This window comes from Saccostrea echinata, unplaced genomic scaffold (genome assembly GCF_033153115.1).
Source record: "Saccostrea echinata isolate AGI-Se365-2 ecotype Australia unplaced genomic scaffold, CSIRO_AGI_Sech_v1 ptg000012l, whole genome shotgun sequence".
NCBI lineage: Eukaryota > Metazoa > Mollusca > Bivalvia > Ostreida > Ostreidae > Saccostrea > Saccostrea echinata.
In genome coordinates, this window is record NW_026889761.1 from 2396842 (window position 1) to 2411959 (window position 15118).

The 15118-nt window shown below is 34.1% G+C and overlaps 1 protein-coding gene across 3 annotated transcripts; it reads left to right on the forward strand.

Annotated features, from left to right (window-relative positions):
- The first annotated feature begins 148 nt into the window (after nucleotides 1–148).
- LOC133185789 (SET domain-containing protein 4-like) lies at nucleotides 149–11264 on the forward strand. 3 transcript variants are annotated; one of them, XR_009720949.1, is made up of 8 exons: nucleotides 149–359; nucleotides 3975–4101; nucleotides 5294–5693; nucleotides 6339–6513; nucleotides 6766–6850; nucleotides 8935–9015; nucleotides 9320–9673; nucleotides 10465–10545. XR_009720949.1 is itself a non-coding variant. In XM_061321082.1 (8 exons), exons 1-8 carry the CDS (start codon nucleotides 194–196, stop codon nucleotides 10564–10566), a joined length of 1260 nt encoding a protein of 419 aa, XP_061177066.1. In that variant the 5' UTR covers nucleotides 150–193; the 3' UTR covers nucleotides 10567–11264. The 3 variants fall into 3 exon arrangements, 2 of the variants coding, with proteins under 2 accessions (XP_061177065.1, XP_061177066.1); XM_061321082.1 differs by having other exon boundaries at nucleotides 150–359; nucleotides 9320–9443; nucleotides 10465–11264; XM_061321081.1 differs by lacking the exon at nucleotides 10465–10545 and having other exon boundaries at nucleotides 9320–9798.
- The last annotated feature ends 3854 nt before the right edge of the window (nucleotides 11265–15118 follow it).

Here is a 15118-nt window from a genome sequence, read left to right on the forward strand (position 1 = left end):
TTTTAAATGAAAATTAAATATAACCACGCCAATGTTCTCCTACAATTCGATATCGTATTTTTTTCGGAATTTGGACAGTTCTGCAATGTTGGTTTCTTCCAGGAAAACATTGGAGTTTTTGTTTCACTTTCACAGCATTCACAACCAAAAGCACGTGGATGAGCTGTCACTCTCAGATAAAATAGTTAAATCGATGCGGCGTCTTGGAAGGACAAAGAGAACACGCAGAAAGAAACGAACAAATAAACCTGTTATTGACTTCTCTGAAGAAATTGTCGGTTTGTCAAAATGGATGAAAAAAGAATCCAAAACTCATGGTTTTAAATGGAGGAGCATATTATATCCAGCGAATTTTTTAGGTATTGAAGTGTGTATCTATTTACACATTTTTTTCTGGTAGTGGACAGTTTATAGGAGTCTTATTATACTGTCTCGCTAGTGAGCTAGCTTTCCTAGTATGGAGGGTAATCGTGTTCAAAAATCCAGACTTGTAAGTTTGTCAGCTGTTTGTAAATCCAAACTTGTAAGTTTGTAAATCCAAACTTGTAATCGTATCAGTTTCATAGTATACATATGTAAGTAGGTAATTCCGACATCCTAGCATGTAGTTCCGAACATAGAACTGTGTTGACTTCGAGTTTATACTATGAATGTGTGTATTTTTGATGTTGTAAACTTTGTTTTCCGGAATTTATATTTCAGCGCTCTGAATAAAACACAAAGACAATTAACAAGTCTACAAATGTAAAGTCTACATGATTGTCGAATTTTGATAATGAGAAACTATGGAGGGGCATCAGTGCCACATTTTCCCCCTTTTTTTCTAACTTCTTCGTTTTCCAACTGAAATAAATTATTTAGATTTTATTTCTTTTTTTATTCTAACTTCCAATTTTATATTAATATTTTCATTTGAATTTGTTATTTAATTTTAATACTAACTCTTTGTTTATATGTTCCAGTTTTATTTAACTTCTTAATTTTATTTTATTTGAAGATGTGACATGAACCATTACCCGCTTATTCACGGCTTGCGTGGATCTAGAGGGGCTTCGGTTTTTAAGGTCTCAACCGAAAAATTATTCAGTTTCACTTTCAACACTTTCAATGTCGAAGGAATAGTCATTACCAACATGGCCGTAGGAACCGGGGGGGGGGGGGGGGGGGGGGGGGGGGGGGCTGACCAACACGTATGTTAAAATGTTAAATGTCTTAGATTTTGCCGGCGGGCACTAGGAACTTAGGACAAGCGAACTCTTACCCTCCAATGGCCTACGAAGCTAGCGCCCAACCACTAGGTTACTGTGATCAGTGCCCCAGTTTATTAAGTACCAATGTAACTGCAATGATATCATATTAAAAAAAAAACAACAACCACTCAGTAGATAAAGATCCGTATCAATGTTTATGTGAGGGGGGCTCCAAAAAAATTGACGATGAAAAAAATAAATAAACTGCCCAAACTCCTCCTTCGTGGGAGGCGATGTTTAGGATATCTTTAACTTTTCAGTAACTTTTTTTTCAACGCAAGAATTTGCCAGAGTTTAATGATACTGCAAAATATGGGGGTGGGGGCGGTTGGGCATACAGCCTATAAATTAATTTTCATATTAAAACAGCTGCAAAAGATTATTCTCCAAGCAAAAAAATTGGGAGCCCAACCTTTCGATCCCTCCTACTTTGGACCTGAGATTTGTTAGTGAAAATTTTTTTTCTCTGTCCTACTTTAAAAAAATAATGTGATGACAATATCAACTTAAAGATACCTGATATTTGTGTACCCTAAGCGTGCAATCAAAAATGGTGGTCATATTTATCATATTTGAAACATCTTGCATCAGGGCCATAAAACTTAGACGGGCTCATTTTTGATCACAGTCTCACATTTACCAAAGGAATTAATAGTATGTGGAAAAGAGAGACTGGGATCAAGAGTGAGCTCATCTAAGTTTTAAAGCCCCGAACCAGGTCCGTAGGTAGCAATTGGGGTGAGGGTGCCAGTATATACTATTCCAATAAAAAAAAGCAATTTCTGATTGTGCCCCCTCAATAATTTTGTCGGTAAATACAAAAGAAAAGAAATAAGGCTAATTCATCATAGTGCCCCCTCAACAGGAATGTTTCATTGGGGGGTGGGGGGCTTATCAAGAAATTTTGTTTTGTGCCCACTGCCCCACCCCCACCCAATGAAAATGCTTCCTACGGGCCTGAAAACGTGAGAAAACACGCAAGAATGGTATCATATGGTCTTTAAAATGAAAAAAAATATGTTCCATGGAAATGTTTCTACGTTTCATAGCTAGACTGTAGCTACCTGTACATAAAAGGCCCTAGCGCCCCCTTTTGTTTAAATTTTATTCGGATTTCTTAGTTTAACTCTGCAGGTTTTACTTTCTTAAACAAACTTTCGATTTTGCTTATAGTTATTACCAAAAATATTAAGTATTAAGTTAGGTGAAGTGAAACATAATTGAAATTTTAAGATAGAATCAAAATACGAAAGGAATCAAAATTGCCATAATAAAATATATAAAATAAATAAAACTGGAAAATATAAACAAGCACAGCACGGATCCAGAAGGGGGGGGGGGGTCCATCCCAGTCCAAAAAAATCCAACCCAGAAATTTTTCTTGACAAGCAAAAAAAAAAAAAAAAAAAGGTAAACTCCTTCCCAAGCATGAAAAACCTATTTCGCACGTGCGCGCACACGCGTGCGCGCGTGTGTGTTGGGGGGGGGGGGTGTTTAGTCGTCAACTTAACACAGATCAGCGTTTTCGAGGGGGGTCCAAGGTCACTTTTAGTTCATTTAGTATAAACATTTAATAAGTCTGCAAATTTCAGGGGGGGGGGGGGGGGGCGGACCCCCTTCTAGATCCGCGCCTTCAAGAAGTAAGAACTAAAATAAGAAATAAAAAATGAAGAATTTAATTTGGAAAACAAAAAGTTAGAATAAAATAGTAAATAAGACCATTAAAAAATAATTGTGGCACTGATGACCCTCCATAGGTTCTCATTATCAAAATTCGACAAACGTGTAGACTTTACATTTGTAGACTTGTCAATTGTCTCTGTTCAGAGCGCGGAAATATAAATTCCGGAAAGCAAAGTTTACAACATCAAAAATACTCACATTCATAGTATAAACTCAAAGTCAACACAGTTCTATGTTCGGAACTACATGCTAGGATGTCGGAATTACCTACTTACATATGTATACTATGAAACTGATATGATTACAAGTTTGGATTTACAAACTTACAAGTTTGGATTTACAAACTTACAAGTCTGGATTTTTGAACACGATTACCCACCATATCCTAGGCGCCGTTTTGGTTGTTATTGTCATTTAGTGATATCACCTATCCGTTTTGAATTGGCGATATCACCAATTCGGATAGGTGATATCACCTATTTGCATTTCTTACAACATTAAATAATGAATGCTCCCTTCCTGAAGACTATCTAGCTTCAATACAAAGTAAAGGATGAAATTTGAAAAGGCTTTCAAAGAGCAGTTTTACTTCCTTTGCAACAATTCAAAATTGATGACATTGATTTTATTACTCTTGAACAAACTTTTCAAAAAAGATTTTTTTGTTTTTATGGACTTCTTGTACTCAAAGGTCTGTAAGTCTTGTTACGTGACTCACAAGATTTTTCGATAACTTTAACTTCCCAGTAAATCACACACGGAGTTCTGACCTATTTAAACAGGTGATATCTCCAATTCAAAAGCTGAATAGGTGATATCACCAATTTGAATGGATGATATCAGCAATTGAATAGGTGATATCACCTATTGGAATTAGTGATATCATCTGATGGTAGTAAATACCAAAATGGCCCTTCATAGTAGAGTCTCTCTCTGTTTCAGGCAATTTATTTATTAGTTAAGCTGCACCTGGATGGGTGAATGCTACACGTTACATTATAACCTTTCATTAAAAAACATCATTTGTTATTGTTATCACAGATACTGGGAGGGGTATGATGACAAGAGAAACCCTTCATCCTGGGGACACCATTGTGTCCATACCACAACATCTACTCATCACTGTAGAGACCGTCCTGTCTTCAAGTATTGGTGAACTAGTCAAAAGGTATTATGACACTTGAAAGGAAGCATGTGAAGTCATTGCTCAGATATTTAGTGACAATTACACATGGTATTTCATGTACACGTTCTTTTTAGTTCATGAAGAGTGATATTTATGCATATATTTATATGGGAAAAGTACATTGTAAGGTATGTGTACATTGTAAGGTATGTGTACATTGTAAGGTATGTGTACATTGTAAGGTATGTGTACATGTATGTATGTGTACATTGTAAGGTATGTGTACATTGTAAGGTATGTGTACATTGTAAGGTATGTGTACATGTATGTATGTGTACATTGTAAGGCATGTGTACATTGTAAGGTATGTGTACATTGTAAGGTATGTGTACATTGTAAGGTACGTGTACATTGTAAGGTATGTGTACACTGTAAGGTATGTGTACATTGTAAGGTACGTGTACATTGTAAGGTATGTGTACATTGTAAGGTACGTGTACATTGTAAGGTATGTGTACACTGTAAGGTATGTGTACATTGTAAGGTATGTGTACATTGTAAGGTACGTGTACATTGTAAGGTATGTGTACATTGTAAGGTACGTGTACATTGTAAGGTATGTGTACACTGTAAGGTATGTGTACATTGTAAGGTATGTGTACACTGTAAGGTATGTGTACATTGTAAGGTATGTGTACACTGTAAGGTATGTGTACATTGTAAGGTATGTGTACATTGTAAGGTACGTGTACATTGTAAGGTATGTGTACATTGTAAGGTACATGTACATTGTAAGGTATGTGTACACTATAAGGTATGTGTACATTGTAAGGTATGTGTACACTGTAAGGTATGTGTACATTGTAAGGTATGTGTACACTGTAAGGTATGTGTACATTGTAAGGTATGTGTACATTGTAAGGTATGTGTACATTGTAAGGTATGTGTACACTGTAAGGTATGTGTACATTGTAAGGTATGTGTACATTGTAAGGTATGTGTACATTGTAAGGTATGTGTACATTGTAAGGTATGTGTACATTGTAAGGTACGTGTACATTGTAAGGTATGTGTACATTGTAAGGTATGTGTACATTGTAAGGTATGTGTACATGTATATTGCATATGACCTTAATGACCTTTTGGTGAGGATATGCAGATTATATGTCACTCTTCTATATCACTGTACTTTATATGCTAATTCAGTTACATTGATGACAATTTTAATTTTCAGACAGAAGTTGAAGCTTTCCAGCCAACAACTTCTTTCCCTTTTTCTCCTGAGTGAAAGGAACAAGGGAGATAACTCTTACTGGCATCCATACATAGCTACCCTTCCAATGACTCACACAACCATAGGGTACTTCTCAGCTAGGGAGTTAACTCTGTTTCCACAAAAATTAAGAAAAGCAGCAGAGTCCAGAATCTCTGACATAAAACAAGCATACTTTGAGGTGAAAGACTTCCACTCAGGGGAGACAATTCTGTATGAGGACTTTTTGTGGGCGTGGTTCTGTGTGAATTCTCGATCAGTCTTTTACAGGTTAGCAAGGTCGGAGTTTGTGAGGGAGGATGGAAATAACCTGGCTTTGGCACCGTACCTTGATCTACTGAACCACTCCGTAGAAGCACAGGTAACTCAACTGAATACCACCAGATTGGCATGTGAAGTACAACCTAATTGCAGTTAAATTTCAACATCCTATAGTTTCACCATGATGATTTGGTATAGAACTTATATTGTTAACAATATTTTAACTCTTTTGTGGCTTGGTTGTGTAATGATAAACTGCCAACCCAAATACAGCACTGAGGGGTTAACCAATATAATTATTTACTGATATTTTATTGATTCTATACCATGTAAAAAGTATTTTACATTTCTTTTCTAATGTGGCCATTGCATGGGTTCATTTGTTAGTGGCAAATTAAAAAGATCGAATGGTATAGCACCTGTGTAGATAAAGCACCTGTCTAGATAAATCACCTGTGTAGATAAAGCACCTGTCTAGATAAATCACCTGTGTAGATAAAGCACCTGTGTAGATAAAGCACCTGTCTAGATAAAGCACCTGTGTAGAGGTCAGGGGACCTGGATCTCAATCTTTTGTCTGATCCTTTGGATTTTCTTACTTCCTGTTACACTTCATTGAAAAAAAAATATGAAATTCAAAATGTATTAAGTAATTATTTAGCTGCCCAATTTTTAAAATTTTTCATTTGTAATGAATGAAATCGATTCATTCTGTTGGTCATATAAACCCCTTTGTAATTATTAGGTAGATGCTGGCTTCAATGAGAAGACAGGATGTTACGAGATCATAACTCACAATAGCTACAGGAAGTGTAGTCAGGTGTTTATTTCTTATGGTAGTCATGACAACAGCCACCTGCTGGTGGAGTATGGATTCACCCTCCCTGACAACCCCAATGATGCCCTCGCAGTGGATTATGGTAACTAACTAGGACAAATAATTGTTTACATGGATGCAAGTGGATGAAGTTTATTTATTTATTTTTTTTTTTCAAATTATAGAATTAGATTAGTAAGTACATGTACCTTACAATGTTTCTTAATTAAGTATATTCAATTACTTTAAAAACAGAGACTAAGATTAGGCGAATATTTTCATTTTTATACGTGCTACTAACTTACTGTCACAGTACCTATACTATTGGTTACATATATAATCATTTCTATCTTAGATGTGCTGATGGATGCTGCTAAATCTCTTGATGTTAGTTATACAGAGAGGAAACAGGACATCATACAAACAAACAACCTACACAGGTGTGGTATACAAATAAACAACCTACACAGGTGTGTCATACAAACAAACAACCTACACAGGTGTGGTATACAAATAAACAATCTACACAGGTGTGTCATACAAACAAACAACCTACACAGGTGTGGTATACAAACAAACAACCTACACAGGTGTGGTATACAAATAAACAATCTACACAGGTGTGATATACAAATAAACAACCTACACAGGTGTGTCATACAAACAAACAACCTACACAGGTGTGTCATACAAACAAACAACCTACACAGGTGTGGTATACAAACAAACAACCTACACAGGTGTGTCATACAAACAAACAACCTACACAGGTGTGGTATACAAACAAACAACCTACACAGGTGTGGTATACAAACAAACAACCTACACAGGTGTGTCATACAAACAAACAACCTACACAGGTGTGGTATACAAACAAACAACCTACACAGGTGTGTCATACAAACAAACAATCTACACAGGTGTGTCATACAAACAAACAATCTACACAGGTGTGTCATACAAACAAACAATCTACACAGGTGTGGTATACAAACAAACAACCTACAGGTGTGGTATACAAATAAACAACCTACACAGGTGTGGTATACAAATAAACAATCTACACAGGTGTGGTATACAAACAAACAATCTTCACAGGTGTGGTATACAAACAAACAACCTACACAGGTGTGGTATACAAACAAACAATCTACACAGGTGTGGTATACAAACAAACAACCTACACAGGTGTGGTATACAAACAAACAACCTACACAGGTGTGGTATACAAATAAACAATCTACACAGGTGTGGTATACAAACAAACAATCTACACAGGTGTGGTATACAAACAAACAATCTACACAGGTGTGGTATACAAATAAACAATCTACACAGGTGTGGTATACAAATAAACAATCTACACAGGTGTGGTATACAAATAAACAATCTACACAGCTGGGTATACAAACAAACAATCTACACAGGTGTGGTATACAAACAAACAATCTACACAGGTGTGGTATACAAACAAACAATCGACACAGGTGTGTCATAAAACAAACAATCTACACAGGTGTGGTATACAAATAAACAATCTACACAGGTGTGTCATACAAACAAACAATCTACACAGGTGTGGTATACAAACAAACAACCTACACAGATGTGGTATACAAACAAACAACCTACACAGGTGTGGTATACAAATAAACAATCTACACAGGTGTGTCATACAAACAAACAATCTACACAGGTGTGGTATACAAACAAACAACCTACACAGGTGTGGTATACAAACAAACAACCTACACAGGTGTGTCATACAAACAAACAACCTACACAGGTGTGGTATACAAACAAACAACCTACACAGGTGTGGTATACAAACAAACAACCTACACAGGTGTGTCATACAAACAAACAACCTACACAGGTGTGGTATACAAACAAACAATCTACACAGGTGTGTCATACAAACAAACAATCGACACAGGTGTGTCATACAAACAAACAATCTACACAGGTGTGGTATACAAATAAACAATCTACACAGGTGTGTCATACAAACAAACAACCTACACAGGTGTGGTATACAAATAAACAATCTACACAGGTGTGTCATACAAACAAACAATCTACACAGGTGTGGTATACAAACAAACAACCTACACAGGTGTGGTATACAAACAAACAACCTACACAGGTGTGGTATACAAATAAACAACCTACACAGGTGTGGTATACAAATAAACAATCTACACAGGTGTGGTATACAAATAAACAATCTACACAGGTGTGGTATACAAACAAACAACCTACACAGGTGTGGTATACAAATAAACAATCTACACAGGTGTGGTATACAAACAAACAATCTACACAGGTGTGGTATACAAGCAAACAATCTACACAGGTCTGGTGTCTAGAGATCTTTGATGTACATGTTATGATAACATCACTATTTCCTCACACTGTTCATTAAGGAAAACACATTACAGAAATCTGTATGAATATCTTTCATTCTCAACATTGGCTTCTGAAATTAGGTAAAGGTTTGAGATGAGTTTATTTGTCTCTACAGAAAGCTGGCCTGTACAGTGGAAGGTCTGTCGTGGAACTTACTTATGATAACAAGGATTCTGGCCATGGATTGGACCGAGTTGTAAGTACTTACTTGTAACAATGGAGAAATACCAGGAAATCATTCTTTGTTTGATCTTTTGAAATGATGGCAGTATAGATGTGTAGGGGTTGGATGAGGGAGGGGTGGATGGGGGGGGGGCTCAGTTTTTAACTATATTCTTTGTTTGTCCAATGTTTTAATTTCTTGATAGAATAAAATCTCTTGGAAAAATGGCTCATAAGTATAATTCTGCAGTCACTGTGACTTTTTACTCATTGTTCAAACAATTATATCAGTAATGTTGTGTTGAATATTTACTAACAATGCTCATTAATATTCATAGACAGAATTGGAAGGTTGTACTGCAGGGAGGTGTTATATCAACCAGAAATGAGAGGTTGAGCAGGAATATAGCTCGGTCATTCCTAACTCAGTACATACAACAGAATCAGGGACTGATCTCCAAAGTAAGGCATGATAATAATAAGTCAGGTGTTATATCAACCCGAGAGGCTGAGCAGGAATATAGGTCAGTCATTCCTAACTCTGTACTTACAACAGAATCAGGGACTGGTTTCCAAAGTAAGGCATAATAATAATAAGTCAGGTGTTATATCAACCTGAGAGGCTGAGCAGGAATATAGGTCAGTCATTCCTAACTCAGTGCTTACAACAGAATCAGCAACTGATATCCGAAGTAAGGCATCTTTGTAACATATTTAAATTAATCACTAGAAACTTAAGTCATTATCAGAAAATGAACAGTAAACCTATAATTAAAAGCTTCATGCGGCAGTTTAGTCTATTGCTTTACTTTTATTTAACTTTGAAAGGAGAAGTTCTTCATCTATATCTATAAGCTAAATTGTTATGGAGACCAATATCAGTAAAATAAGATATATTTAACATTGAGTCACATGATTTTTGAGTAATAGATGCTAGATAGCTCCATGAAAAGAGGTTCACAATAGAAATTTGTGTCCCATACAATAGAATTTGTTACCCATAGAATAGAATTTTGTGTCCCCTACAATAGAATTTTGTGTCCATAGAATATTTTGTGTCCACTACAATAGAATTTTTATCATTAGAATTTTGTGTCCCCTACAATAGAATTTTTATCGTTAGAATTTTGTGTCTTCTTCAATAGAATTTTATGTCCGCTACAATAGAATTTTGTCCATAGAATTTTATGTCCCCTACAATAGAAATTTTATCTGTAGAATTTTATTAGATTAATGATTGTGACAAAGATTTGATCAATCGAAAGCTGTTCAATATCAACAATATTGGTAAAAGGTAGAGTTGAGAGAAGCTCTCCATAAAACATCTTTAATTAGTTTTTTCATGTATATTTGTAGAGATTTGGTACATAAAAATGTTTTAAAATACGTTTCTATTTTTCAGTTGATATTTTGTTTTAATTTAAGCACATTTCAGAATTTTGTGATTAATTTCTACTTGTTATTCTCCACTCTATTTTTTTAGTTTCCCCCATTTTCCAGTATGAACAGGATGGAGAAGTTAATTTTCTCCGTTGTCCAAACTGAGAGGAACATTCTTCATTTAACCTGGACATTTCTGACTTGAGGACTCAGATATAGGAAACAGTATTTCTGAATTTTACAAAAATCTGGAACTCATCAACCCAGACAGATTTAATTCTAGACTCAGCCAGCTGAATCTGAAGGAGATACTTACACTGTAGTTATCTGGGATCCTAGAAAGTCTAGCTGGGACTGATACATGCTTTATTGACTGTGAACATATGTACTAGTTGAACAGGTCAACCTCTGAAATCATTCCTTTTATTCAATGTCAATCAAATTTTCCATCATTATAATGGTGAATGGAAAGACTAATTTTATCCAAATGTGGAAATACAGAAATTCCACATATGGGACTCTGAAGAGTTACATTCGTTAAAAATGTTACCCTCTGAATGATGAAACCACCCCCTTCAGCACGTTAGAACATAGAAACAGTCAATTGCTTGATGACGGGTGATATTAAAAAAATATAGTGACTGTGCGGAATCTATGTGCGTGTGCTTCACCTTTCTTTGTATTTGTGTAAAATATTCAGTATAATATAGAAGATAACATTGAAAATTTTCACCCCTCGCCTCAGTTGACAATGGTTTTCTTGGGTGAAAATTTTTTATGTTCCACTCAACTACATGCAATATTTTTTATATAATATTAACTATTATATTTACTACAGAACTAATTGTAAATAATATTTGAATAATATATTAAAAATATTATACCATATGGAACTCCTTAAAGTTCATATCAGAGTATTAAATATTACTCATTGATTCTTTTGTGGTCAAAAATGTCCAAGAATCAAAATGAAAAATAAATGTTTAAACATACAGTAAAGCATGCATGTAACGAAGTGCCAGGGACACATGATTTTACTTTGTTATATATATAATTTGTAATATGTTTTAAAGCCATGAGGAATGAAAACCACTGTGCTGTAAGCTTCATTATAAGTGTGTTCGCTATAAATATGTTTTACTGTATCTATTTTTCTGTTTCGATATACAAAAAGTTCTGAATTGACAGAATTATTTTGAATCTGAATTTCAAAAGAAATATGATAAACATACTCATTTGGAAATTGTGTACATTTTGATTTTAAATTTTGAACATCAATCATTGGACATAGTCTTGCTATTATTTCCTCTCTTTATGAAGATGGCTTAAACTCCCTCTGCCAATCATATTTTAAAGATAAATTCACAAACTACACCTTGTCAATTTATATTTATTTAACCTGATTCTTATTTAAAATATTTATTTGATATCTTTTACTGTGTTACTTTGGAGGTAGAGTGCTAGTTAGAATAATCTAACTGTGTCTCGGGACAATCCCGTAGGACAATATCATTTTAGCGATAGAACGTTCTATCTAGTCACTGGCGGATTTAGAGCCCCCCTCCCTTTGTGTCCAAAATATACATTAAGTTTAATAAATCAATTTTTTTTGGTGTGGCCGTGGTCCCCTACCCCACCCCAAACTGGTCGGGCCCCCATTTCAAGATTCCTGGATCCGCCACTGCTGGTAGAGTGCATGCCACTGTATTATATAGAGATAGGTCTTGAGATGATATATAAGCACGTTTTCAAACGATCTGTTATTTTATTTGGCTATTAAGATTTTTTTTCACTTTCCCTGCATGAAAGAATGATAGCAGAAAATTGCTATAAATAGACACAAAATAAAGATACTTTTCCTTCTTACCAATCAGACCCACAGGAAAGTCATAAAACACGTGGTTTTTTGCTCATTTTTTAATTACAAAACCTGTAAATTTGATGCACATCTGGGATAATTATAAACCATTTGAATATTCTATTTTGACCAATATGAGGATTAGAAAGAAAATAAAGATGAAATAAGTCACAATCAGACAGTATGAGGTTTTTTCCCCAATAGTATTAATTAAGATTTGGTAGGATATATGATACAAATACGGCTTATTTATCTGTCTTTTGACATGCACAGATCCAGGAATTTTTTTCCAGGGGAGTGAGGAGGTTGGGGGGGGGGGGGCATGCCAACTCAAACAAATATCGAACTCAAAGATTTTTTGACAATAAAAAAGGTAAACAATTTTCAAAAACCTGAAAAAACCTATTTCTGTGGAGTGGTAGGGGGTGCTCACTTCCATTTATATACATGTACGACTCTCTTTACAATTTAATGAGCGGTCTGGCTTTGCTGATGAGAGGGGGTGGGGGGTTCCTAAGGCCATTTTTCAGTTACCAGTACGTGCATAGAAATTTATTTAATTCAATAACCCTAAAATCCAGGGAAGAGAGTCCTACTACATGTACCCCCCCCCCCCTCCCCTATCCGAGCAGCTTTGAAATTTTAGAGAAGAATACGACAATAGTAAGGCTTATTTACCGAGTATATATGCTAAATCGTACGATCGAGTTGGGTATGTGCAAGTATAGATGTAAATAAATAGCACCTTCATGATTCTATATATATTTTTTTTTTAATTTTTAACATTTTTTATTTTATTTGTTTATTTATATTTTGAGATGAAAATTTTATTTTTAGTTCTCGTTAAATATGTTGGGAATACCTAATTCTTACATACCTGTTCATCTGAATTGATTTTTCTTCTTTAATAAAATGCAAAAACACGTGTTCTATTATCGATTCTTTGAAGTTGTGGGTGTTTGCAAATGGTGTTTTCTGATTGGCCAGGGGGAAAAAATTACTTGCTTACGAAGTATATTTCTAGCAATTTTAGTTATTGTTCTTGATTTCCATATATGGAAGTCGTCGAAACTTATCAATTCCAGACCCAAAGAAAAAGTAAAGGACTCCGGTGTTTAATGATTCAAATCAAAGAAAAAGTGTTTGTTTTTATTACTTTTGTCAATGTCGAAGGGTCATGTGATTAATTATTTCTGTGAATAATGAGTTCTGTGTACTTTCTCATGTTTCTATTTTGAAAGATGACGTGGATACAAAGAATAATTTTTAATTATACTGAGTTTAATGGACTTTCTTTTTTAGCGAGATAAAAATAAATTTCTTTTGTTTAGAAATCTTTTGTATTACAATGAACTTCTTCTAGATCTATGCAAGCAAGATGCTTTGTATTTTGAACGTTCAATCTATATACAACAAATAACCTTGATCATGTTGATGGAAACATGAATTACCCACGTTGAAGATTTATTTTGTAATTATGTAAAGTATTTTCATATTGTCAAATTTACTATTAAAACTGTTAATTTAAAGTATTTTAAATAATCAACCATGAGATCGTTTTTAGAGTTTTTAAATTTAAAAATTTGGAAACTTGGACTTTTTTTTTAAAGAAAAAAAATTATGAAGATTTCCTTGTGATTGGTAAAATGATCTTGGTTATACATGTACATATATATTTATTAAATATAATAATATGGAGAAATAATATTTTATAATAATTATTCAATTGTAAATATTTTTATTATGTTGAATAATAAGTTTTAAAAAATGCATTTTTATATAAATGCAGAACTTAACATGGCATCCAATAATTCAAAGAATATATAAAAACTATTTATTTGTTTATCTTTTTATGTATTTATATATTATTTTACAAAAATTGTCATTAAACTCTTACAAAAATTCGATGTAGAGATGTACATTTTTACCTTAATGGGAGTCATGGACTTCTTGCAGGTCTCCTTGGGAATTCTGGGTAATTTTTTCTCCCATGATTTCTTATCCCCTTTATTAATGGAGGACTTGCTTTTCTTTGGAATTCTGTATTTCGGATCAATAAGAGGAAAAAGTTTGCAGCCCTCTAAACCTATTGCAGAGGACATGTTTCTTTGTTTGTATTTTTTAGCTGACTAATCCTTTGTGAGGCCGAATGCAGTTTGTTTTGTGACACGTGTATTTTAATTTTATAAAGTAGTATCTATTTCACAAACCACAGATTTGTTGCTAATATTTTGTCAGAGGACACAGTTAATTTACAAATTATTGTAACTGTATCTTGAAGATGACTAATTAATGTTGGTCATATGAATTTTGGTCTAATTTTAGAATATTGTCATTTTTTCTTGTGGATGACTAATATTATGTTGGTCATTTAAACTTGGTCTTTTCATTCCTGTTGAATCTTGTAACCCAATATAATTAGTCTTTGTTTTCAATGCAACCGCTTTTAATTTGTGAAGATTTTTAAAATTAATTTTTAATCAACCAGCACAAAAGGACTGTCCCTTTTCTATCTATACGTGTAATTCTGACGAGCTACCTTAATCATTAATTTTCAGATTACTAAAGACACTTTTATTCCATTATTTCAAAAGAGGAATATCAGCTTTTTTCCATATTATAGGTAAATGTAATTAAATTCACTACTTGTAGAGACCATAGAAGCACTATATCCCTCGATTATATTGAATTACAAGTATCAATCAAATTGGTTCAAGTTTTCAGAGATCAGTAAAAAAAAAAATATTGGTCATGAAAACAGAACGGATATTATTAAACTAAATAATCCATAATAAACTAATAAGGTTAATTATGTATATTTTTTTAAATGAAGATTCAAGCTAAAAACATGTTTTATCAATTTCTGAGTTTGGATTATATATTGATTTAATTATGGAAT